Source organism: Oncorhynchus mykiss, chromosome 16 (assembly GCF_057628025.1).
Source record: "Oncorhynchus mykiss isolate SJ-2025 chromosome 16, ASM5762802v1, whole genome shotgun sequence".
NCBI classification, from domain to species: Eukaryota; Metazoa; Chordata; class Actinopteri; order Salmoniformes; family Salmonidae; genus Oncorhynchus; species Oncorhynchus mykiss.
In genome coordinates this window covers 491138-517500 of record NC_143037.1, presented here as the reverse complement: position 1 = coordinate 517500, position 26363 = coordinate 491138, and the positions used below count along the sequence as shown (strand labels likewise).

Genomic DNA, 26363 nt, shown 5'->3' with positions numbered 1-26363 from the left:
CCCCTTTCCCCCTGGGAACAAATGAAACAGGATATTAAACAATTTCAAACTAACAAAGGACATCAAATAAGCTCCATCTGAGCAACAAACTCATAGAACATACCACTTCCCAGCAATGAACTCCCAGCACAATCAATCTCCAGCAAAAAAAATCTCTCTATCACAAACAATCGCTCTGCAATGACCTCAGAGCAAATCTCTAGCAAAATCTCTCAGCAATCCCTACCTCCAAATCTCTCTCAGCAATCCCTACCTCCAAAATCTCTCTAGCAAAATCTCTCTCCGCAATCCCTACCTCCAAATCCCTCTATCACAAACAATCGCTTTGCAATGACCTCAGCAAAATCTCTCTAGCAAAATCTGTCTCAGCAATCCCTACCTCCAAAATCTCTCTAGCAAAATCTCTCTCAGCAATTCCTACCTCCAAATCTCTCTATCACAAACAATCGCTTTGCAATGACCTCCCAGCAAATCTCTCTCAGTAATCCCTACCTACCAATCGCTCTCTCCTGAACAGAACACTGGCTTTTATACAGCTTTAGAAGGAATGTGTAACTGGAGACAGCTGTGTCTTGACGAGGGGGCGGGGTCAGCTCTCCAATTAGCCCTGGAGTCGACCAATCAGCTGCTTGAGGGATTTCAGGAATCCATTTCCTGAAATAAAACACATGCAAATACCCAAACTACAACACAAACTGGGGAACGTAACACGCCCACCACAAAAATTGCAAACCTAGTTTTGCAATAACAAAAGCCATCGCTTCCCCAGTTAGTAAACCCGTGATAAAGCGTCAGCAACCACATTCGCCGAGCCCTTCACATAAGCTATCTGTACATGATATCCTTGTACAATCAGAGCCCACCGCATAAGGCGGTTGACTCTGTACCGGTGCCCCCTGTATATAGCCTCCATAATTGACTCTGTACCGGTGCCCCCTGTATATAGCCTCCACATTGACTCTGTACCGGTACCCCCTGTATATAGCCTTCACATTGACTCTGTACCGGTGCCCCCTGTATATAGCCTCCACATTGACTCTGTACCAGTGCCCCCTGTATATAGCCTCCACATTGACTCTGTACCAGTACCCCCTGTATATAGCCTCCACATTGACTCTGTACCAGTACCCCCTGTATATAGCCTCCACATTGACTCTGTACCGGTGCCCCCTGTATATAGCCTCCACATTGACTCTGTACCGGTGCCCCCTGTATATAGCCTCCACATTGACTCTGTACCGGTGCCCCCTGTATATAGCCTCCACATTGACTCTGTACCAGTGCCCCCTGTATATAGCCTCCACATTGACTCTGTACCGGTACCCTTGTATATAGCCTCCACATTGACTCTGTACCGGTACCCTTGTATATAGCCTCCACATTGACTCTGTACCGGTACCCTTGTATATAGCCTCCACACTGACTCTGTACCGGTACCCCCTGTATATAGTCTCCACATTGACTCTGTACCGGTACCCCCTGTATATAGCCTCCACATTGACTCTGTACCAGTACCCCCTGTATATAGCCTCCACATTGACTCTGTACTGGTACCCCCTGTATATAGCCTCCACATTGACTCTGTACCAGTACCCCCTGTATATAGCCTCCACATTGACTCTGTACTGTTACCCCCTGTATATAGCCTCCACATTGACTCTGTACCGGTAGCCTCCACATTGACTCTGTACTGGTACCCCTGTATATAGCCTCCACGTTGACTCTGTACCGGTACCCCCTGTATATAGCCTTGTTACTGTTATTTTATTGTTGCTCCTTAATTATTTGTTATTTTTCTTATTTTTATTTCATTTATTTATGTTTTACTTCAGTAAATATTTCAATACTTTTTTTCTTAAAACTGCATTGTTGGTAAGTAAGCATATCACTGTAAGGTACCTGTGGTACCTGTGGTATCGGCACATGTGACAAATACATTGTGATTTGATTTGAAGTGTTTCTAAAATCCACAATGGATAAAATGTATGGTGAAAAAAGTATTGGAACCATTTCCTTGTTTGACTGCTAGGTTGTGTGGGTATTATGACACTTTCCACTGTGTGTCTCAAATCCCTGGCGCTTTTTCAAAGACGTTAGATACTCCAGTGAGTGTAATTGGTTCCAATAACCTTTTTATGTGAGTAAAGTACATGTCGGATAAAATAATGTCAATACAGGCCTAATGGAAACAGCAAATCTAACGGTAAACTTTCCAGATGTTGATAAAAAAAAAAAAACTAAATACGCTAGACATGATGGAATCATTTTGAGTGTATACAATTCATTATGCAAGAAATAGCGGTGGAATTTTATTTTATTTTTAAGAAACATCTTTATCCGCACATATTGATATACAGTGCCTTCAGAAAGTATTCACACTGCTTTACCTGGATTCAAATTTACACAGACCCCTTCCAATTAGTATTGATTGATTATTCTCTCTTCCCCCTTCTACTATTACCTTCCCGATGAATGTCAATAAGGGGATTCGATTAAACTGCCCCGGGTTGAACTGTGTTGTGTTATGGCCCATCACATGGGTGACCGGGCGAAATCAGTGGGGGAGGCGCGCCGGGTTCAAATCGAACGGTAATCTGTCAACAATGCAGCAGAAACCTACATCTCTTTTCCATAAAATATATGTTCGAATATTCAAAGTAGTTTTCATTGGGAAGGCAGATAAAGCGTTTTTATCAAAAGCAATTACTTTTGCATGTGAAAACACAGAATACTAATCATACTTGACCGTCGAACAGAACGTAGTACCTGGCTCACGCCCGGGAGGCAGCCCGGTTCCAAATCGAAAGAAAACATGCTAACCGGGTTCATTAATATAATCCCCTAGCTGAGTCCTGCCAATTCAATCTGCACATGTGCGGTTCCCATGTTTACGGATGTGAGGAGAAGCAGAGTAGTGAACAGTGAATACAGAACATTTCATCAGAAATGATCAAACACGTTTTCCTAACCGGACCTCCGGGTAAGTATAAAACACAACGCAGACAGCATGGCACGGGAAGTTGTTCAGAAACGCTGTGAAGTTGTGACTGCTGCTAACTAACGTTAGCTATAGACATGATGCCACCCAATACAATGTAACAGCAGTAGTTCAGCTAATACCTAAAACAATTTATAAGCTAACGCTTGAGTGTCTTGATTTCCAATGGAACGCTGCGAATGACCCGCAGCATTGTGCTGAGAGGCAGGTGCCTCTAGGTTGGACCTTTCAAACTGTATGCACACGGCTTGACAGAAATGGGAGAAGGTGAATGTTCTACTTTTGTTGCACACACATCCAGATGATGCTGCATACCATTTTGCACAAATAATTACTGTCAGGCCTTGATCACACCTACAGGGTATTTTGGGCAAAATGGTATGCGGGCACATCTCAAATGGTGTGTGTGCGCGCGCAACCTGGAGACGTGTGTTGGTCTGCAGTCAGTCAGTAGTGTTGTTCCAGGGTGTAGTGTGCTCCACACATACCACGCAAAAGCGCTGGTCCTGGGCGTTATTTTAAGTACCACGCAAGCTCGAGTATACGTTAATTAGTACACACTAGCTCTAGTAATTTTGTTGTTGTTTACATTTTAACTACCAGCAACGTGGGCATGTCTCATTGCCAACATAATAATAATAATACTATGAAACTGGGCTCCAATGGCGGATGCAATTCATTAGTTTTTATCAGGAAAAAAAAAGCATTGTTAAAAATGTAATGTGTCCAGCTTAGAGAAGGTATCTGCTGGAGTCAGACTCTATTGGAGATACTTGATATAAGAGGCGAAGCAAGAGGTTGGGCTCCACCCACAATCTGTCCACAAAAATAAGCCCACAAAGTGAGGAATTTGTGTGTGGAGGTGAATGAGTGCCAAACAAGTTGAATTGCTAATTTGATACGTGAGGCTTATTTGATCGAATATACGTTAAGTGAACGCTCATGGCATTTTGGCAACTTAAAAAACAATATATAATTATATCAGAGTTGTGCCTGTTGTCGTAGAAATAGAGGACTCGTCATGGATATAACCGGTTTTAGCATGGACATTGCCATTGAGGGCTTCCACCAATTGAAAGTAGTACACTGGATGGGGATTCCTAGGAGTTGGGAGCAATCAGCCAATGAAGAAGAAAATGTACTACTTTAAAATGGAGATTCAATGGTGCTGCCCATGCTGTCACAGATGCTACAATGGCACAGATACAAAGATTAGTCCTCTATCTATCTCTATGGTCTGTTCAAATGTGTTGCTGCCCTCTCATTGACTAGAATTGTCCTACCTGATCTCCCCTCCGTACCCCTGCCTTCCATCTTTGAGGACATGTATTTCCATTAGTGGTCAATCGAGTCTTGTCAATGTAATAGACAATCGTTGGATAAAATGACAAGGTGCCTAACTACGGTCTTTTTTTCTGTCCACAGAGCTGAACACTGGGCTGTCAAGCTCACGCCTATTTCTCTTTGGATTGGTGGATACATCTCATTATTTTAATACTTTTTGTTGAATATTCGTTGATATTACAATTGTACTCAATGACAAGTGAGATGCTAGCCTAATGAATATTCATAGACGTCTCGGATTTCAACAGGGACAACTGATATAAAGTGTTTTTTCTCAAAGTTGCCGGGATGTCACGTGCGTCAACTTATATCCGTGTCCTACACTCGAAAGAACCTCAGCATTACGCAACTTCTATTAGATCAAATGAGCCTCAAGTATTGAAATAGCTATTAATTTTCAATTTGACAACATTTGACACTCATTGCCCCCCATACAAACCCCCCTCACTTGCTTAATAATTAATGATCTGCTTTAAATGGACATATTTTGGTGGAAGTAAACCCTCTCGCTTCGCCTCTTCCCCTCTGGTGTATCCCAGTTTCCACTGGTTAGGGTTAGGGTTAGATTCCAAAGCCACAAAGTCAAAATTAGCTACACAAGTTTGCATTCTCATCTTAATTTAATAATAGGGTTAGGCATAAGGTTAGCAGTGTGGTTAGGTTTAGAATCCCATTTTAAGAATATAATTTTTCAGAAATGGGAGGGTTTTAGCCACAATTATGACTTTGTGGTTGTGTTAACTACAGAGACAACGTGTATCCCAGGCAGATCCTGAGTATTCTGATTTCCTCCGTAAAGTGAATGGTGTGACCTTCGCCAAATACTAACATAAAACAACTCGATTCATGAGTCAGTACTTTACATTATGATCAAATGTTGCATTTCTGTTGATAGTCATGGTTTGAAGGCCCCAACAAGACAAAACTACTTCATTTTGGATTTGACACGACCTTCTTCCATTGTGAAGGTGTGGGTAAGACCACCCTGGTCCAGAAGGCCTGTGACGTAATAGTGTCTTCAGGTGTGTCTGTGGAGGGCTTCTACACCCAGGAGGTCAGGGAGGGGAGGCGCAGGGTCGGTTTCGACGTTGTCACTGTGACCGGACAGAGAGGAAACTTGTCCAGAGTCAGGTAGGTTTCAGTAACGTTACATAATCAACCAAAATGGTCTACCTATTTCTGTAAGGACCGGTTCCCCAGACACAGATTAAGCCAAGTTCAGAACTTAAAAAACATTTTCAATGAACATTCTCTATTGTTACTTTTCAAATCAAATCAAGCTTTATTGGCCATGTTCGCCGAATACAACAAGTGTTAGACTTTACTGTGAAATGCTGACTGACAAGCCCTTAACCAATAGTGCAGTTCAAGAAGAAGAAAATATTTACCAAGTAGACTAAAATAAAAAGTAACACAATAAGAATAACAATAACGAGGCTTTATACAGGGGGTACCGGTACAGAGTCAATGTGGAGGCTATATACAGGGGGTACTGGTACAGAGTCAATGTGGAGGTTATATACAGGGGGTACCGGTACAGAGTCAATGTGGAGGCTATATACAGGGGGTACCGGTACAGAGTCAATGTGGAGGCTATATACAGGGGGGTACCGGTACAGAGTCAATGTGGAGGCTATATACAGGGGGTACTGGTACAGAGTCAATGTGGAGGCTATATACAGGGGGTACCAGTACAGAGTCAATGTGGAGGCTATATACAGGGATACCAGAACAGAGTCAATGTGGAGGCTATATACAGGGGGTACCAGAACAGAGTCAATGTGTAGGCTATATACAGGGGGGACCAGAACAGAGTCAATGTGGAGGCTATATACAGGGGGTACCAGAACAGAGTCAATGTGGAGGCTATATACAGGGGGTACCGGTACAGAGTCAATGTGGAGGCTATATACAGGGGGTACCAGAACAGAGTCAATGTGGAGGCTATATACAGGGGGTACCAGTACAGAGTCAATGTGGAGGCTATATACAGGGTGTACCGGTACAGAGTCAATGTGGAGGCTATATACAGGGGGTACCAGTACAGAGTCAATGTGGAGGCTATATACAGGGATACCAGAACAGAGTCAATGTGGAGGCTATATACAGGGTGTACCGGTACAGAGTCAATGTGGAGGCTATATACAGGGGTACCAGTACAGAGTCAATGTGGAGGCTATATACATGGGGTACCAGAACAGAGTCAATGTGGAGGCTATATACAGGGATACCAGAACAGAGTCAATGTGGAGGCTATATACAGGGTGTACCGGTACAAAGTCAATGTGGAGGCTATATACAGGGTGTACCGGTACAGAGTCAATGTGGAGGCTATATACAGGGGGTACCGGTACAGAGTCAATGTGGAGGCTATATACAGGGGGTACCAGAACAGAGTCAATGTGGAGGCTATATACAGGGGGTACCAGAACAGAGTCAATGTGGAGGCTATATACAGGGGGTACCGGTACAGAGTCAATGTGGAGGCTATATACAGGGTGTACCAGAACAGAGTCAATGTGGAGGCTATATACAGGGGGTACCAGTACAGAGTCAATGTGGAGGCTATATATACAGGGAGGTACCGGTACAGAGTCAATGTGGAGGCTATATACAGGGAGGTACCGGTACTGAGTCAATGTGGAGGCTATTTCCAGGGAGGTACCGGTACTGAGTCAATGTGGAGGCTATATACAGGGTGTACCGGTACAGAGTCAATGTGGAGGCTATATACAGGGTATTACGGTACAGAGTCAATGTGGAGGCTATATACAGGGTATTACGGTACAGAGTCAATGTGGAGGCTATATACAGGGTGTTACGGTACAGAGTCAATGTGGAGGCTATATACAGGGTGTACCGGTACAAAGTCAATGTGGAGGCTATATACAGGGTGTACCGGTACAGAGTCAATGTGGAGGCTATATACAGGGGGTACCGGTACTGAGTCAGTGTGCGGGGGTACAGGCTAGTTGAGGTAATCTGTACATGTAGGTGGGGGCGAAGTGACTATGCATAGGTAACAAACAAACTAACAGTAGCAGCAGTGTTCAAGAGGGGGGAGGGTCAATGTACATTTTCTGGTGGCGATTTTCAGTCCAGGACTTGGCTTAATCTGTGTCTGGGAAACAGTCCCCTATGTGTTAATGTGTTTTCTCTGCTGTCTTTGTTCTGTTCAGAGAGAAGTCTGTAGCTTCACATGGAGGGAGGGAGTACACTGTAGGACAGTATGTAGTGGATGTACCTTCGTTTGAGAACCTGGCTCTACCTCTCTTCAGAAACGTATGTTATTATTGCACTTTTTAACTAAGCAGTGATTTTCCTCCAATGCCAGGGTCGTGAGCAGTGATTTTCCTCCAATGTCAGGGTCGTGAGCAGTGATTTTCCTCCTATGTCAGGGTCGTGAGCAGTGATTTTCCTCCTATGTCAGGGTCGTGAGCAGTGATTTTCCTCCTATGCCAGGGTCGTGAGCAGTGATTTTCCTCCTATGTCAGGGTCGTGAGCAGTGATTTTCCTCCTATGTCAGGGTCGTGAGCAGTGATTTTCCTCCTATGTCAGGGTCGTGAGCAGTGATTTTCCTCCTATGTCAGGGTCGTGAGCAGTGATTTTCCTCCTATGTCAGGGTCGTGAGCAGTGATTTTCCTCCTATGTCAGGGTCGTGAGCAGTGATTTTCCTCCTATGCCAGGGTCGTGAGCAGTGATTTTCCTCCTATGTCAGGGTCGTGAGCAGTGATTTTCCTCCTATGTCAGGGTCGTGAGCAGTGATTATCCTCCCATGTCAGGGTCGTGAGCAGTGATTTTCCTCCCATGTCAGGGTCGTGAGCAGTGATTTTCCTCCTATGTCAGGGTCGTGAGCAGTGATTTTCCTCCTATGTCAGGGTCGTGAGCAGTGATTTTCCTCCCATGTCAGGGTCGTGAGCAGTGATTTTCCTCCTATGTCAGGGTCGTGAGCAGTGATTTTCCTCCTATGTCAGGGTTGTGAGCAGTGATTTTCCTCCTATGTCAGGGTTGTGAGCAGTGATTTTCCTCCTATGTCAGGGTCGTGAGCAGTGATTTTCCTCCTATGTCAGGGTCGTGAGCAGTGATTTTCCTCCTATGTCAGGGTCGTGAGCAGTGATTTTCCTCCTATGTCAGGGTCGTGAGCAGTGATTTTCCTCCTATGTCAGGGTCGTGAGCAGTGATTTTCCTCCTATGTCAGAGTTGTGAGCAGTGATTTTCCTCATTCAGCACCAGTCGAGAGTTTGGACACCTACTCATTCCAGGGTTTTTCTTTATTTTCAACATTGTAGAATAATGGTGAAGACATCAAAACTATGACATAACACATATGGAATCATGTAGTAACCAACAGTGTTAAACAAATCAAATATATTTTACATTCTTCAAAGTAGCCACCATTTGCCTTGATGACAGCTTTGCACTCTTGACATTCTCTGGTAGTAGAGTAGAGTAGGCCCACATCAGTCCTAGTAGTAGAGTAGAGTAGGCCCATAGCAGCTCTAGTAGTAGAGTAGAGTAGGCCCACAGCAGCTCTAGTAGTAGAGTAGAGTAGGCCCACAGCAGCTCTAGTAGTAGAGTAGAGTATGCCCACAGCAGCTCTAGTAGTAGAGTAGAGTAGGCCCACAGCAGCCCTGGTAGTAGAGTAGACTAGGCCCACAGCAGCCCTGGTAGTAAAGTAGAGTAGACCCACAGCAGCTCTGGGAGTAGAGTAGGCCCACAGCAGCTCTAGTAGTAGAGTAGAGTAGGCCCACAGCAGCTCTAGTAGTAGAGTAGAGTAGGCCCACAGCAGCTCTAGTAGTAGAGTAGAGTAGACCCACAGCAGCTCTGGGAGTAGAGTAGGCCCATAGCAGCTCTAGTAGTAAAGTAGAGTAGACCCACAGCAGCTCTGGGAGTAGAGTAGGCCCATAGCAGCTCTAGTAGTAGAGTAGAGTAGGCCCACAGCAGCTCTAGTAGTAGAGTAGAGTAGGCCCACAGCAGCCCTGGTAGTAGAGTAGACTAGGCCCACAGCAGCCCTGGTAGTAAAGTAGAGTAGACCCACAGCAGCTCTGGGAGTAGAGTAGGCCCACAGCAGCTCTGGGAGTAGAGTAGAGTAGGCCCACAGCAGCTCTAGTAGTAGAGTAGAGTAGGCCCACAGCAGCTCTGGGAGTAGAGTAGAGTAGGCCCACAGCAGCTCTAGTAGTAGAGTAGAGTAGGCCCACAGCAGCTCTGGGAGTAGAGTAGAGTAGGCCCACAGCAGCTCTAGTAGTAGAGTAGATTAGGCCCACAGCAGCCCTGGTAGTAGAGTAGAGTAGGCCCACAGCAGCTCTGGGAGTAGAGTAGAGTAGGCCCACAGCAGCTCTAGTAGTAGAGTAGAGTAGGCCCACAGCAGCTCTGGGAGTAGAGTAGATTAGGCCCACAGCAGCCCTGGTAGTAGAGTAGATTAGGCCCACAGCAGCCCTGGTAGTAGAGTAGAGTAGGCCCACAGCAGCTCTAGTAGTAGAGTAGATTAGGCCCACAGCAGCTCTAGTAGTAGAGTAGAGTATGCCCACAGCAGCTCTAGTAGTAGAGTAGAGTAGGCCCACAGCAGCTCTGGGAGTAGAGTAGAGTAGGCCCACAGCAGCCCTGGGAGTAGAGTAGAGTAGAGTAGGCCCACAGCAGCTCTAGTAGTAGAGTAGAGTAGGCCCACAGCAGCTCTAGTATATCAACCATATAGTTGTTGTTTTTTGTGGTGAGTGATGTTGTCTATAACCTCACTCTCTTTCTCTGTGTTTTAGCTTGACTCTTCATGCAGTAGCAATCATCAGGTGTTTATCATTGATGAGGTTGGTAAAATGGAGCTGTTCAGCCAGGCGTTCATCAGGTCAGTCAGACAGGCCCTGGACTCTCCAGTCTTCTCTGTCCTGGGGACTATACCCCTCCCTTCAGGAAAACCACTGGGTTTCGTGGAGGAGATACGGACCAGGACGGACGTCACTGTCTTCACTGTGAGTACATTCACACGCATGCGTACACACACACACACACACACACACACACACACACACACACACACACACACACACACACACACACACACACACACACACACACACAAATAATCCCACTCTCTGTATTTATCTAATCTTACCTGCCTCATTGTAGGGATGTCAAATGTTTCTGTTCTGAAAGGCCGCGGAGTCTGCAATTGGTCTCAGACCCTATGGAGTCTGGTTAAATTGGTCTATGACCCTATGGAGTCTGGTTAAATTGGTCTATGACCCTATGGAGTCTGGTTAAATTGGTCTATGACCCTATGGAGTCTGGTTAAATTGGTCTATGACCCTATGGAGTCTGGTTAAATTGGTCTATGACCCTATGGAGTCTGGTTAAATTGGTCTATGACCCTATGGAGTCTGGTTAAATTGGTCTATGACCCTATGGAGTCTGGTTAAATTGTTCTATGACCCTATGGAGTCTGGTTAAATCGGTCTATGACCCTATGGAGTCTGGTTAAATTGGTCTATGACCCTATGGAGTCTGGTTAAATTGGTCTATGACCCTATGGAGTCTGGTTAAATTGGTCTATGACCCTATGAAGTCTGGTTAAATTGGTCTATGACCCTATGGAGTCTGGTTAAATTGTTCTATGACCCTATGGAATCTGGTTAAATTGGTCTATGACCCTATGGAGTCTGGTTAAATTGGTCTATGACCCTATGGAGTCTGGTTAAATTGGTCTATGACCCTATGGAGTCTGGTTAAATTGGTCTATGACCCTATGGAGTCTGGTTAAATTGGTCTATGACCCTATGGAGTCTGGTTAAATTGGTCTATGACCCTATGGAGTCTGGTTAAATTGGTCTATGACCCTATGGAGTCTGGTTAAATTGGTCTATGACCCTATGGAGTCTGGTTAAATTGGTCTATGACCCTATGGAGTCTGGTTAAATTGGTCTATGACCCTATGGAGTCTGGTTAAATTGGTCTATGACCCTATGGAGTCTGGTTAAATTGGTCTATGACCCTATGGAGTCTGGTTAAATTGGTCTATGACCCTATGGAGTCTGGTTAAATTGGTCTATGACCCTATGGAGTCTGGTTAAATTGGTCTATGACCCTATGGAGTCTGGTTAAATTGGTCTATGACCCTATGGAGTCTGGTTAAATTGGTCTATGACCCTATGGAGTCTGGTTAAATTGTTCTCAAAATATATAATACAATGCCTTTCAAAAGTATTCACCCCCCCAGGGCGTTTTTAGTATTTTGTTGCATTACAACCTGTAATTTAAATAGATTTTTATTTGGATTTCATGTAATGGACAGACACAAAATAGTCCAGATTGGTGAAGCGAAAAAAAATCTAATCTAAAAAGTAAAAAATGGAAAAGTGGCCGTGCATATGTTTTCACCCCCTCTGCTATGAAGCCCCTAAATAAGATCTGGTGCAACCAATTCCCTTCAGAAGTCACATAATTAGTTGAAGTCCACCTGTGTGCAATCTAATTGTCACATGATCTCAGTGTATATACACACACCTGTTCTGAAAGGCCGCGGAGTCTGCAACACATCTAAGCAAGGGGCACCACCAGGCAAGCGGCACTATGAAGACCAAGGAGCTCTCCAAACAGGTCAGGGACAAAGCTGTGGAGAAGTACAGATCAGGGTTGGGTTATAAAATAATATCCCAAACTCATGGACCAGGCAAGGAGGGCATTAATCAGAGAGGCAACAAAGAGACCAAAGATAACCCTGAAGGAGCTGCAAAGCTCCACAGCGGAGATTGGAGTATCTGTCCATAGGACCACTTTAAGCCGTACACTGTTTGGTGTTCGCCAAACGTTTGGTGTCTGCTGCAAACCCAACACCTCACAACACCCCAAGAACACCATCCCCACAGTGACGCGTGGTGACAGCATCATGCTGTGGGGATGTTTTTCATCGGCAGGGACTGGGAAACTGGTCAGAATTGAAGGAATGATGAATGGAGCTAAATACAAGGAAATTCTTGAGGGAAACCTGTTTCAGTCTTCCAGAGATTTGAGACTGGGAAGGAGGTTCACCTTCCAGCAGGACAATGACTCGAAGCATACTGCTAAAGCAACACTTGAGTGGTTTAAGGGTAAACATTTAAATGTCTTAGAATGACCTAGTCAAAACCAAGACCTCAATCCAATTGAGAATCTGTGGTATGACTTGCTATACACCAGCGGAACCCATCCAACCTGAAGGAGCTGGAGCAGTTTTGCCTTGAAGAATGGGCAAAAATCCCAGTGGCTAGATGTGCCAAGCTTATAGAGACATACCCCAAGAGACTTGCAGCTGTAATTGCTGCAAAAGGTGGCTCTACAAAGTATTGACTTTGGGGGGGTGAATATTTCATGCTTGTTTCACAATAAAACATATTTTGCATCTTCAAAGGGGTAGGCATGTTGTGTAAATCAAATGATACAAACCCCCAAAAAATCTATTTTAATTCCAGGCACCAAAATAGGAAAAATGCCAATGAATACTTTTGCAAGCCGTATGTATGTATGTATGTATGTATGTATGTATGTATGTATGTACTCACTCACTCACTCACTCACTCACTCACTCACTCACTCACTCACCCACCCACTACCGGTCAAAAGAATGTATAGCATGACTGATACCATTATCCTTTACAGTATAGCATGGTGGATATCATTATCCTTTTACCATGTAGAATATATAGCATGGTGGATACTATTATCCTTTACAGTATAGCATGGTGGATACCATTATCCTTTACAGTATAGCATGGTGGATACCATTATCCTTTACAGTATAGCATGGTGGATACCATTATCCTTTACAGTATAGCATGGTGGATACCATTATCCTTTACAGTATAGCATGGTGGATACCATTATCCTTTACAGTATAGCATGGTGGATACCATTATCCTTTACAGTATAGCATGGTGGATACTATTATCCTTTACAGTATAGCATGGTGAATACCATTATCCTTTTACCATGTAGAATATATAGCATGGTGGATACTATTATCCTTTACAGTATAGCATGGTGGATACCATTATCCTTTACAGTATAGCATGGTGGATACCATTATCCTTTACAGTATAGCATGGTGGATACCATTATCCTTTACAGTATAGCATGGTGGATACCATTATCCTTTACAGTATAGCATGGTGGATACCATTATCCTTTACAGTATAGCATGGTGGATACCATTATCCTTTTACCATGTAGAATGTATAGCATGACTGATACCATTATCATTTACAGTATAGCATGGTGGATACCATTATCCTTTACAGTATAGCATGGTGGATACCATTATCCTTTACAGTATAGTATGGTGGATACCATTATCCTTTACAGTATAGCATGGTGGATACCATTATCCTTTACAGTATAGCATGGTGGATACCATTATCCTTTACAGTATAGCATGGTGGATACCATTATCCTTTTACCATGTAGAATGTATAGCATGACTGATACCATTATCATTTACAGTATAGCATGGTGGATACTATTATCCTTTACAGTATAGCATGGTGGATACCATTATCCTTTACAGTATAGCATGGTGGATACCATTATCCTTTACAGTATAGCATGGTGGATACCATTATCCTTTTACCATGTAGAATGTATAGCATGACTGATACCATTATCATTTACAGTATAGCATGGTGGATACCATTATCCTTTACAGTATAGCATGGTGGATACTATTATCCTTTACAGTATAGCATGGTGGATACTATTATCCTTTACAGTATAGCATGGTGGATACCATTATCCTTTACAGTATAGCATGGTGGATACCATTATCCTTTACAGTATAGCATGGTGGATACCATTATCCTTTACAGTATAGCATGGTGGATACCATTATCCTTTTACCATGTAGAATGTATAGCATGACTGATACCATTATCCTTTACAGTATAGCATGGTGGATACCATTATCCTTTACAGTATAGCATGGTGGATACCATTATCCTTTACAGTATAGCATGGTGGATACCATTATCCTTTACAGTATAGCATGGTGGATACCATTATCCTTTACAGTATAGCATGGTGGATACCATTATCCTTTACAGTATAGCATGGTGGATACCATTATCCTTTACAATATAGCATGGTGGATACCATTATCCTTTACAGTATAGCATGGTGGATACCATTATCCTTTACAGTATAGCATGGTGGATACTATTATCCTTTACAGTATAGCATGGTGGATACCATTATCCTTTACAGTATAGCATGGTGGATACCATTATCCTTTACAGTATAGCATGGTGGATACCATTATCCTTCACAGTATAGCATGGTTGATACCATTATCCTTTACAGTATAGCATGGTGTATACCATTATCCTTTACAGTATAGCATGGTGGATACCATTATCCTTTACAGTATAGCATGGTGGATACCATTATCCTTTACAGTATAGCATGGTGGATACCATTATCCTTTACAGTATAGCATGGTGGATACCATTATCCTTTTACCATGTAGAATGCATAGCATGACTGATACCATTATCATTTACAGTATAGCATGGTGGATACCATGATCCTTTACAGTATAGCATGGTGGATACCATTATCCTTTTACCATGTAGAATGTATAGCATGACTGATACCATTATCCTTTACAGTATAGCATGGTGGATACCATTATCCTTTACAGTATAGCATGGTGGATACCATTATCCTTTACAGTATAGCATGGTTGATACTATTATCCTTTACAGTATAGCATGGTGGATACCATTATCCTTTACAGTATAGCATGGTGGATACCATTATCCTTTACAGTATAGCATGGTGTATACCATTATCCTTTACAGTATAGCATGGTGGATACCATTATCCTTTACAGTATAGCATGGTGGATACCATTATCCTTTTACAATGTAGAATATATAGCATGGTGGATACCATTATCCTTTTACCATGTAGAATATATAGCATGGTGGATACTATTATCCTTTACAGTATAGCATGGTGGATACCATTATCCTTTTACCATGTAGAATATATAGCATGGTGGATACCATTATCCTTTTACCATGTAGAATATATAGCATGGTGGATACTATTATCCTTTACAGTATAGCATGGTGGATACCATTATCCTTTTACCATGTAGAATATATAGCATGGTGGATACCATTATCCTTTACAGTATAGCATGGTGGATACCATTATCCTTTACAGTATAGCATGGTGGATACCATTATCCTTTACAGTATAGCATGGTGGATACCATTATCCTTTACAGTATAGCATGGTGGATACTATTATCCTTTACAGTATAGCATGGTGGATACCATTATCCTTTACAGTATAGCATGGTGGATACCATTATCCTTTACAGTATAGCATGGTGGATACCATTATCCTTTACAGTATAGCATGGTGGATACCATTATCCTTTACAGTATAGCATGGTGGATACCATTATCATTTACAGTATAGCATTGTGGATATCATTATCCTTTACAGAAAAGCATGGTGGGGATTAAACATGAAATCATGCGTGACTAAACCAGATCCATCCATCAGGATCAATATTAGTGATATTAACTGTTAGATCTGGTTCCATCCATCAGGATCAATATTAGTGACATTAACAGTGTTATCTGGTTCCTTCCATCAGGATCAATATTAGTGACATTAACAGTGTTATCTGGTTCCATCCATCAGGATCAATATTAGTGATATTAACAGTGTTATCTGGTTCCATCCATCAGGAACACTACGCTCTTGCTGCTATGGTATCTCTTAAACATCTTTGGTTGTGTGTTTCTCTCCCTATCCCCCCCCCCACCCCCCGGCTTTCCCTCCTCTCTCTCAGGTCTCCAAGGAGAACAGAGATGTTATATTACCAGAGGTTGTGTCAGCTCTAAAGGACTGTCTCAAACAAAGTGCTAAGTAGGTGGAAGTTATCCAAGGTCAGTGGAACATCATGGAGGGCATTCAGAAACACAGCAGCACTCTGAACTAGACCCTGATGAAGAAGACCGACCCTGATGAACAAGACCGACCCTGATGAACAAGACCGACCCTGATGAACAAGACCGACCCTGATGAACAAGACCGTCCCTGATGGATGGATGTTGGCCAGCACTCTGTACTAGACCGACCCTGATGAACGAGACCGACCCTGAAGAACGAGACCGACCCTGAAGAACGAGACCGACCCTGAAGAACGAGACCGACCCTGAAGAACGAGACCGACCCTGACGAACGAGACCGACCCTGAAGAACGAGACCGACACTGAAGAACGAGACCGACACTGAATAACTAGACCGACCCTGATTGGTGGAAGTTGGCCAGCACTCTGTACTAGACCGACCCTGATGAACAAGACTCTCCCTGAAGAACTCGACCAACCCTGATTGGTGGATGTTGGCCAGCACTCTGAACCAGACCGACCCTGATTGGTGGAAGTTGGCCAGCACTCTGTACTAGACCGACCCTGATTGGTGGATGTTGGCCTGCACTCTGTACTAGACTGACCCTGATGAACTAGACTGACCCTGATGGATGGATGTTGGCCAGCACTCTGTACTAGACCGACTCTGATTGATGGATGTTGGCCAGCACTCTGTACTAGACCGACCCTGATGGGTGGATGTTGGCCAACACTCTGTACTAGACTGACCCTGATGGATGGATGTTGGCCAGCACTCTGTACTACACCGACTCTGATTGATGGATGTTGGCCAGCACTCTGTACTAGACCGACCCTGATGGGTGGATTTTGGCCAATACTCTGTAATAGACCATGGCCACCTAACCATCCCCAGCTTACAATTGGCTCATTCATCCCCCTCCTCTCCCCTGTAACTATTCCCCAGGTCATTGCTGTAAATGAGAATGTTTTCTCAGTCAACTTACCTGGTAAAATAACAAAAAAATCAATAAAAATGTAATAAAACAATGATTTAATTATTTCTGAAAACTGCCACATTCAGTTCTTCAACCAATGATAATGTTGGAAGATTAGTGATAAATATAATTATAATATGGAGAATAGTGTACAATAATAGACTATATCCTGGTCAATTGCCTGCACCAACCGTGGAACTGTGTGATTACATCGCCATGTGTTAGGGCTTGGTCTGCTCTCCTCTCCAGCTATTAGCATGTCTTTCTTAATATTGTGAACTTTACTAATGATCTTCATAACAACCACACGGCCGTGACGTCGTTTACAAAGAAAGCAAATGAAGGTAAACCAAACAGTGAAATGACTGGAATGATAATGTGGACTATACCAACTGAAGGGAACTAACTCTCTGTCTCGCTCACTCCCCCAATCTCTCTCACCTGTTTCCCCCACCCCTCCTCCCTCTGTCTCGCTCACTCCCCCAATCTCTCTCACCTGTTCTCCCCCCCCTCCTCCCTCTGTCTCGCACCTCCTCCTCTCTCCCTCTCCCCGTCTCTCTCCGATCGCTCTCCTTTTCTCTCCCTCATCCCGCTGCCTGTCTCTCGCTGTTCCACACTCTCTCTATCCCCTCTGTCTCTCTCTCCCCCTCTGTCTCTCTCTCTCTCCCTCTCTCTAGAAGATAACTATGACTCCCTGAGACAGAAACTGTGTGGTAGATCCAGGGAGAACAGCCCTTCCTCCTTGCACTCCTCCATCTCTCCTTTCTCCCTCCACAACTCGTCCTCCATCCCTCCATTCTCCCTCCACTCCCCTGTCTCTCCTCCTTTCTCCTCTGTCTATAGAGGTGGTCAGGACTGGCTCAGTCAAGTGAACAAGTGTCACTCATTTACCTCAGGTAAGTAACACATCACAGACACTAATGCAAGTTCCCCTAACCTCACTAATACCTGCCACCTAATACCTGACCACCCCACTATCACTACCCACCTAGTTTAACACACTGACCACCCCACTATCACTACCCACCTAGTTTAACACACTGACCACCCCACTATCACTACACTGACCACCCCACTATCACTACCCACCTAGTTTAACACACTGACCACCCCACTATCACTACCCACCTAGTTTAACACACTGACCACCCCACTATCACTACACTGACCACCCCACTATCACTACCCACCTAGTTTAACACACTGACCACCTCACTATCACTACACTGACCACCCCACTATTACTACCCACCTAGTTTAACACACTGACCACCCCACTATCACTACCCACCTAGTTTAACACACTGACCACCCCACTATCACTACCCACCCAGTTTAACACACTGACCACCCCACTATCACTACCCACCTAGTTTAACACACTGACCACCCCACTATCACTACCCACCTAGTTTAACACACTGACCACCCCACTATCACTACACTGACCACCCCACTATCACTACCCACCTAGTTTAACACACTGACCACCCCACTATAACTACACTGACCACCCCACTATCACTACCCACCTAGTTTAACACACTGACCACTCCACTATCACTAGCCACCTAGTTTAACACACTGACCACCCCACTATCCTCACAAGGTGAAGGCAATATGTACATTGTTAAGTCATGCCAATAAAGTAATTTGAATTGAATTGAAATGTACTGAAAACGGGTATGAATCATTTCGACCTTTGTGCGAAAAAGACGACTAAGGTTTTTAAACAAAATCTCTTTATCTGAGCAGTTGTATTAGTATAAAAAAGTATAATTTCCCTTTTTTTAGCATAGCATAGCAATCTAGCTCAGTATTTTAATTGTTTTATGCAGTCATTATTGCTCATCTTTATCAAGGGTGTCAATCATTTATCAAGGGTGTCAATCATTTATCAAGGGTGTCAATCATTTATCAAGGGTGTCAATCATGTATCAAGGGTGTCAATAATTTATCAAGGGTGTCAATCATTTATCAAGGGTGTCAATCATTTATCAAGGTGTCAATCATGTATCAAGGGTGTCAATCATTTATCAAGGGTGTCAATCATTTATCAAGGGTGTCAATCATGTGTCAAGGGTGTCAATCATGTGTCAAGGGTGTCAATCATTTATCAAGGGTGTCAATCATGTATCAAGGGTGTCAATCATGTATCAAGGGTGTCAATCATTTATCAAGGGTGTCAATCATGTATCAAGGGTGTCAATCATGTATCAAGGGTGTCAATCATGTATCAAGGGTGTCAATCATTTCAGGGCCCACTATTATCCAGGACACACAGCTTGTTTTACCTGTACTTTTAGGACTTAGGACTACCAGCACACACGGATGGTTCAAACACAAATAGATTAGCTACTGTATGTAGCAGGTGTCATTTAATGAGCACCACACATTAATACACAACGCCTGCTTGGTTTCCAATCCTTATTGAGTAAAAATACAGAGTACAGCAGCCCTCACATAGCAAACTCAAGACGTCAGAGTTCAGACGTGCTGCTATGATGATAACTTCAGTCCGTTATAACTCCGCTGTCTGGCAAGAAAGGACTGTAAAAGTAAAAAAGGACTTCATAAATATCAAATCAAATTTTATTTGTCACATGCGCCGAATACAACAGTGAAATGCTTTCTTACAAGCCCTTAACTAACGATGATGCAGTTTTAAGAAAATACCAAAAGAAAGGTAAGAGAAATATGTGATTGATTGATAACAGCTTCAGTCTTTCTTCCCAAAGAACTTGTTGAAGACAGACTTCTTGCGTGGCGGAGGCAGACCGGTGCAGGACCTCAGAGATGGTTCCTGGTCGTGGTGGTACATTGCTTGGTGCCGGTGAAGCTGCCTTCTTGTAGTAGAGTCCTGGTGATATGAGTGGTGCTGCCATCCATCCAGCAGGGGGCGCTGTGGGTCAGTGTGACTGGTGATAGATGGACCACTACCATCACAACTGAGAGTGGGAGAGGCGGCAGACTGCTTGTCTCCTATAATCATAGTCACGGAGTAGTTTGACCCACAGTCCAGACCCACTGATCCGTAGTCCCGGCCTCTGCCTCCTGGGGGCAGCAACGCTGGTTTAATATTCTGGTACCTTGCTGAGAGAGCAGAACATGTGCATAAATACCAGACAGATTTGTTTTTCCATTCAAGGCCTGGCATAGTTAAAGGTGCTCAGGTCTGAGAGAGCTATCGGGCAGTGAGTGAGGCTGAGGGGAACTGGGTGGGTAGTGATAGTAGGGTGGTCAGTGTAGTGATAGTGGGGTGGTCAGTGTGTTAAACTGGGTGGGTAGTGATAGTAGGGTGGTCAGTGTGTTAAACTAGGTGGGTAATGATAGTGGGGTGGTCAGTGTAGTGATAGTGGGGTGGTCAGTGTAGTGATACTGGGGTGGTCAGTGTGTTAAACTGGGTGGGTAGTGATAGTGGGGTGGTCAGTGTGTTAAACTAGGTGGGTAGTGATAGTGGGGTGGTCAGTGTAGAGGTAGTGGGGTGGTCACTGTAGTGGTAGTGGGGTGGTCAGTGTGTTAAACTAGGTGGGTAGTGATAGTGGGGTAGTCAGTGTAGTGATAGTGGGGTGGTCAGTGTGTTAAACTAGGTGGGTAGTAATAGTGGGGTGGTCAGTGTAGTGATAGTGGGGTGGTCAGTGTGTTAAACTAGGTGGGTAGTGATAGTGGGGTGGTCAGTGTGTTAAACTAGGTGGCTAGTGATAGTGGAGTGGTCAGTGTGTTAAACTAGGTGGGTAGTGATAGTGGGGTGGTCAGTGTAGTTATAGTGGGGTGGTCAGTGTGTTAAACTAGGTGGGTAGTGATAGTGGGGTGGTCAGTGTAGTGATAGTGGGGTGGTCAGTGTGTTAAACTAGGTGGGTAGTGATAGTGGGGTGGTCAGTGTGTTAAACTAGGTGGGTAGTGATAGTGGGGTGGTCAGTGTGTTAAACTGGGTGGGTAGTGATAGTGGGGTGGTCAGTGTGTTAAACTAGGTGGGTAGTGATAGTGGGGTGGTCAGTGTGTTAAACTAGGTGGGTAGTAATAGTGGGGTGGTCAGTGTAGTGATAGTGAGGTGGTCAGTGTGTTAAACTAGGTGGGTAGTGATAGTGGGGTGGTCAGTGTAGTGATAGTGGGGTGGTCAGTGTGTTAAACTAGGTGGGTAGTGATAGTGGGGTGGTCAGTGTGTTAAACTAGGTGGGTAGTGATAGTGGGGTGGTCAGTGTAGTGATAGTGGGGTGGTCAGTGTGTTAAACTAGGTGGGTAGTGATAGTGGGGTGGTCAGTGTGTTAAACTAGGTGGGTAGTGATAGTGGGGTGGTCAGGTATTAGGTGGCAGGTATTAGTGAGGTTAGGGGAACTTGCATTAGTGTCTGTGATGTGTTACTTACCTGAGGTAAATGAGTGACACTTGTTCACTTGACTGAGCCAGTCCTGACCACCTCTATAGACAGAGGAGAAAGGAGGAGAGACAGGGGAGTGGAGGGAGAATGGAGGGATGGAGGACGAGTTGTGGAGGGAGAAAGGAGAGATGGAGGAGTGCAAGGAGGAAGGGCTGTTCTCCCTGGATCTACCACACAGTTTCTGTCTCAGGGAGTCATAGTTATCTTCTAGAGAGAGGGAGAGAGAGAGAGACAGAGGGGGAGAGAGAGACAGAGGGGATAGAGAGAGTGTGGAACAGCGAGAGACAGGCAGCGGGATGAGGGAGAGAAAAGGAGAGCGATCGGAGAGAGACGGGGAGAGGGAGAGAGGAGGAGGTGCGAGACAGAGGGAGGAGGGGGGGGAGAACAGGTGAGAGAGATTGGGGGAGTGAGCGAGACAGAGGGAGGAGGGGTGGGGGAAACAGGTGAGAGATATTGGGGGAGTGAGCGAGACAGAGAGGAGAGAGACACAGAGGAGAGAGAAGTGGGAGAGGGACAGAGGGAGGAGAGGAGGGGGAGCGATGGATGGTGAGAGAGAGAGGGGGGAGAGAAAATAAAAATGTTGTCACCATTTGTAATGAAGCCACAAAACATCCCTGCAATTCAAAGCAGTGGAAACCCAAGAGTTGAAAAGAGTCCTGAATGTCAGCTACAAAACAGAGACCGATCCTGACCAAGCTCAGCGACCACCAATTGGATAAAAAGGGAGACACAAAAAGACATGGCTAACCAAAGAGGAGCGTCTTTGTGGTCACTGCAACACAGGGGAAAACATTTTAAAAAAAATGAAATGTTAAAATTCAGCTAGAGCGAAAGCCCCAGCCTCATATGGACACATTGATACACCATGATCCATTGGAGGCTACAGACATGAGAGCATAGAACTCAGAGATAACCTATAGGTCAATGTAGCAGTAGGTCTATAACTCAGAGATAACCTATAGACCAATGTAGCAGTAGGTCTATAACTCAGAGATAACCTATAGACCAATGCAGCAGGGGGTCTATAACTCAGAGATAACCTATAGACCAATGTAGCAGTAGGTCTATAGGTCAATGTAGCAGCAGGTCTATAGGTCAGTGTAGCAGTAGGTCTATAACTCAGAGATAGTCTATAGACTAATGTAGCAGTAGGTCTATAACTCAGAGATAACCTATAGACCAATGTAGCAGTAGGTCTATAACTCAGAGATAGTCTATAGACTAATGTAGCAGTAGGTCTATAACTCAGAGATAACCTATAGGTTATAGGTTACTGTCTTGACCTCTTGCTAGTGAAGTGCAACATTGTATCAAATCATCGACTGGATCTGTCCAAAAGCTGTTGCTAGCGAACTTCCAAAGTTGTATCAACGAGCCTATTCCCGGGCCCTCAGATTCCCGGAGCTGTTTTTTTATGACGTTTCTGTGTGGTCACAAGTGGTCTGCGTTTGTGAGGTTGGTTCTACGTACTGCCAAATTCTCTAAAATGACATTGGAGGCGGCTTATGGTAGAGAAATTAACATTAAATTCTCTGGTGGATATTCCTGCAGTCAGCATGCCAATTGCATGCTACCTCAAAACTTGAGACATCTGTGGCATTGTGTTGTGTGACAAAACTACACATTTTAGAGTGGCCTTTTATTGTCCCCAATTGTCCTGTGTAATTATCATGCTGTTTAATCAGATTCTTCATATGAAACACCTGTCAGGAGGGTGGATTATCAAAGGAGAAATGCTCACTAAAAATGAGAGAGAAATAAGGTTTTTGTGCGTACGGAACATTTCTGGGATCTTTTATTTCAGCTCATGAAACATGGGACCAACACTTTACATGTTCTGTTGATATTTTTGGTCAGTATACACTACCAGTCAAAAGTTTGGACACACCTACTCATTCCAGGGTTTTACTTTATTTGTTACTATTTTCTACATTGTAGAATAATAGTGAAGACGTCAAAACTATGAAATAGCACATATGGACTCATGTAGTAACCCAAATATATTTTATTTTTGAGATTCTTCAAAGTAGCCACCCTTTGCCTTGATGACAGCTTTGCACACACTTGGCATTCTCTCAACCAACTTCATGAGGTAGTCACCTGGAATGCATTTCATTTAACAGGTGTGCCTTGTAAAAAGTTAATTTGTGGAATTTCTTTCCTTCTTAATGCGTTTGAGCCAATCAGTTGTGTTGTGACAAGGTAGGGGTGGTATACAGAAGATAGTCCTATTTGGTAAAAGTCCATATTATTGCAAGAACGACAGTCCATCATTACTTTAAGACATGAAGGTCAGTCAATCCGCAAAATTTGAAGAACTCAAGTGCAGTCGCAAAAACCATCAAGCGCTATGATGAAACTGGCTCTTATGAGGACCGCCACCAGAAAGGACCCAGAGTTGCGTCTGCTGCAGAGAATACATTCATTAGAGTTCCATCCTCAGAAAATTGCAGCCCAAATAAATGCTTCACAGAGTTCAAGTAACAGACACATCTCAACATCAACTGTTCAGAGGAGACTGTGTGAATCAGGCCTTCATGGTTGAATTGCTGCAAAGAAACCACTACTAAAGGACACCAATAAGAAGAAGAGACTTGCTGGGCCAAGAAACACAATGTCATGACTGTCCAGTAGAATCCAAATAGTTCAGATCAGGTTTGCAATGAATAACTTCAATCAGACCTCCTCTCACCCGTAGAGGGGGAAGGAAAGAACTAGAGGGGATTAACAACTCACGTCCTGTTGTAAATCAAGGGAGAAGATCCAGGCCTGCCCTCTCCAAATTCACCAAAGGAATGTGCTTTGTCTCCAACAGACCTTTTCCTGCAGAAACTCTAACACGTTCAAAAGCAACTACTGGAACTATATTTCTAACATAGAACGTGGGAAATGGTCAGAGGTCATCTATAGAACACTAATGTCATTTTGTTTGTTATTTTGTGATGTCATTAAAAATATTATAAAGGAAATCCTGTAACTTGGAAAGTATACCCACTACATATATGATGTTTCCATACTATGCATTGGTGCATATAATATGAACAATATTGAAAGCGTTTTTTTTTTTTTAAAGAGGGATGTGATTTTAGAATCTATAAGAGATAATTGTTTTCCACAACTTTGTACAGTGAGCAGTCACCGCCCCGAGAACGTGTCAGCCTGCCGGAACCACCCCCTTCAAGCAAAAGACCATGTTAGACCATAAAAACGTGATGCTGCAGCTGCTTGTTTAAAGTGGTTTGAACTTTGACTCTCAACACGAGGTGGAAACGATAAACTCACCTCCAGGACAATCTCTGGTACAGCTGATTAGCTGTCCTAAATAAAGTATCTTCGAAAGCAAATTTAAGTAGGACCATCCTGTTAGTCTGCTCAAACCATCGTGTTACGCGACTCTCGTCACCACATTGAACCATTGATACGGCTAGCTAGCCTATCTTCAAAGAAGCATCTTCAAGAGCGAATTGGAAGGAAAATCAACTCTGTAGTTCTGTTCAGGACTTCACAACAAGTCACGGGATACCAGACAACTACGAAGAAGGACAACAGTAGAAGACTTATTGGAACCATTTCGGACAATCGGAGACTTACAAGCATACCGCAAAAAGGCCCAGCCCCCTTTCCAAGTCTGCCCTGTTCACCGAGAGACGCGCTGCGGACCAAGGCATTTCATGTGAATACATTCATGATTTCTCACTCAAAGCGGGCTGCAGTTTGTAACCCGTATAAGGATATAGTGACAGTGGCCAGCTGTCTACACAGTTCTGATAAGCTACTGCTGTTCAATCAGACCATAGGAACTTGGCAGTAGCTGTCACTGAGTGCTTCTCTGAGTCCACCTAGTGGTAACTTCTATACCTGCACCTTCTCCATTTGACAGGACATCAAACAGGTATTCTACGAAGCAGTGGTTCCCAAACTTTTTTTAGCCCTGGCACACGTTGATGTGATGTGACATTCTGCGTCACACCTAAAAAAGGCCTAATCATTTATTTTGGTGGTAATGACCTCCATCTCATCTCATCCATACTGCAAACAATCCATTTTCTGTGAATTTTTTTTTGCACATTAAATAGGGTTTATGTTGAAATTGTCATGGTATGTATTGATAGTTACTCACAATGGTTAATTTGTGTGTACCATTTTAAGATCGTCCCATGAATCTGTGCCAGAAAGAAGAAAATGTAGCTCCTGTAAAATCTGTTTTTCGATTTTAACGGGTTGGGAGACAGACGACCTGTGTTCTGCATTGTAAAGGTGTGACTACGGACACTAACGGGTTGGGAGACAGACGACCTGTGTTCTGCATTGTAAAGGTGTGACTACGGACACTAACGGGTTGGGAGACAGACGACCTGTGTTCTGCATTGTAAAGGTGTGACTACGGACACTAACGGGTTGGGAGACAGACGACCTGTGTTCTGCATTGTAAAGGTGTGACTACGGACACTAACGGGTTGGGAGACAGACGACCTGTGTTCTGCATTGTAAAGGTGTAACTACGGACACTAACGGGTTGGGAGACAGACGACCTGTGTTCTCCATTGTAAAGGTGTGACTACGGACACTAACGGGTTGGGAGACAGACGACCTGTGTTCTGCATTGTAAAGGTGTGACTACGGACACTAACGGGTTGGGAGACAGACGACCTGTGTTCTGCATTGTAAAGGTGTGACTACGGACACTAACGGGTTGGGAGACAGACGACCTGTGTTCTGCATTGTAAAGGTGTGACTACGGACACTAACGGGTTGGGAGACAGACGACCTGTGTTCTG

At 44.0% G+C, this 26363-nt stretch overlaps 2 protein-coding genes across 14 annotated transcripts in view; one reads left to right on the top strand and one right to left on the bottom strand.

Moving 5' to 3' along the window:
* The first annotated feature begins 2519 nt into the window (after nt 1-2519).
* Nucleotides 2520-17256, top strand: ntpcr (nucleoside-triphosphatase, cancer-related). Of its 4 annotated transcripts, XM_090201701.1 has the most exons (6): nt 2861-2980; nt 4424-4470; nt 5238-5473; nt 7522-7624; nt 10096-10305; nt 16170-17256. In XM_090201701.1, exons 1-6 carry the CDS (start codon nt 2947-2949, stop codon nt 16248-16250), a joined length of 711 nt encoding a protein of 236 aa, XP_090057827.1. In that variant the 5' UTR covers nt 2861-2946; the 3' UTR covers nt 16251-17256. The 4 variants fall into 4 exon arrangements, with proteins under 4 accessions (XP_036801797.1, XP_090057828.1, XP_090057829.1 ...); XM_036945902.2 differs by lacking the exon at nt 4424-4470 and having other exon boundaries at nt 2520-2980; nt 5311-5473; XM_090201702.1 differs by lacking the exon at nt 7522-7624 and having other exon boundaries at nt 2860-2980.
* A 2525-nt stretch (nt 17257-19781) lies between these two features.
* Nucleotides 19782-26363, bottom strand: part of LOC110491220 (uncharacterized) — a 94232-nt gene continuing 87650 nt past the window's right edge. For 8 of the 10 annotated variants that reach the window (XM_036945893.2, XM_036945897.2, XM_090201687.1 and 5 more), the window contains 2 exons: nt 21574-21792; nt 19782-20300 (listed from right to left, as the gene is read on the bottom strand). In XM_036945893.2, the coding sequence (XP_036801788.2) occupies nt 19927-20300; nt 21574-21792 (593 nt within the window). In that variant the 3' untranslated portion in view covers nt 19782-19926. The remainder of the gene's footprint in view (nt 20301-21573; nt 21793-26363) is intronic. The other 2 variants (XM_036945894.2, XM_090201686.1) reach the window with 1 other exon arrangement.

Coding starts and splice junctions, on each gene's coding strand:
- ntpcr (XM_090201701.1), top strand. CDS start 2,947: ATGATCAAACACGTTTTCCTAACCGGACCTCCGG. Junction 5,474..7,521: donor GGAAACTTGTCCAGAGTCAG/GTAGGTTTCAGT, acceptor TGTTCTGTTCAG/AGAGAAGTCTGTAGCTTCAC. Junction 7,625..10,095: donor CTCTACCTCTCTTCAGAAAC/GTATGTTATTAT, acceptor TCTGTGTTTTAG/CTTGACTCTTCATGCAGTAG.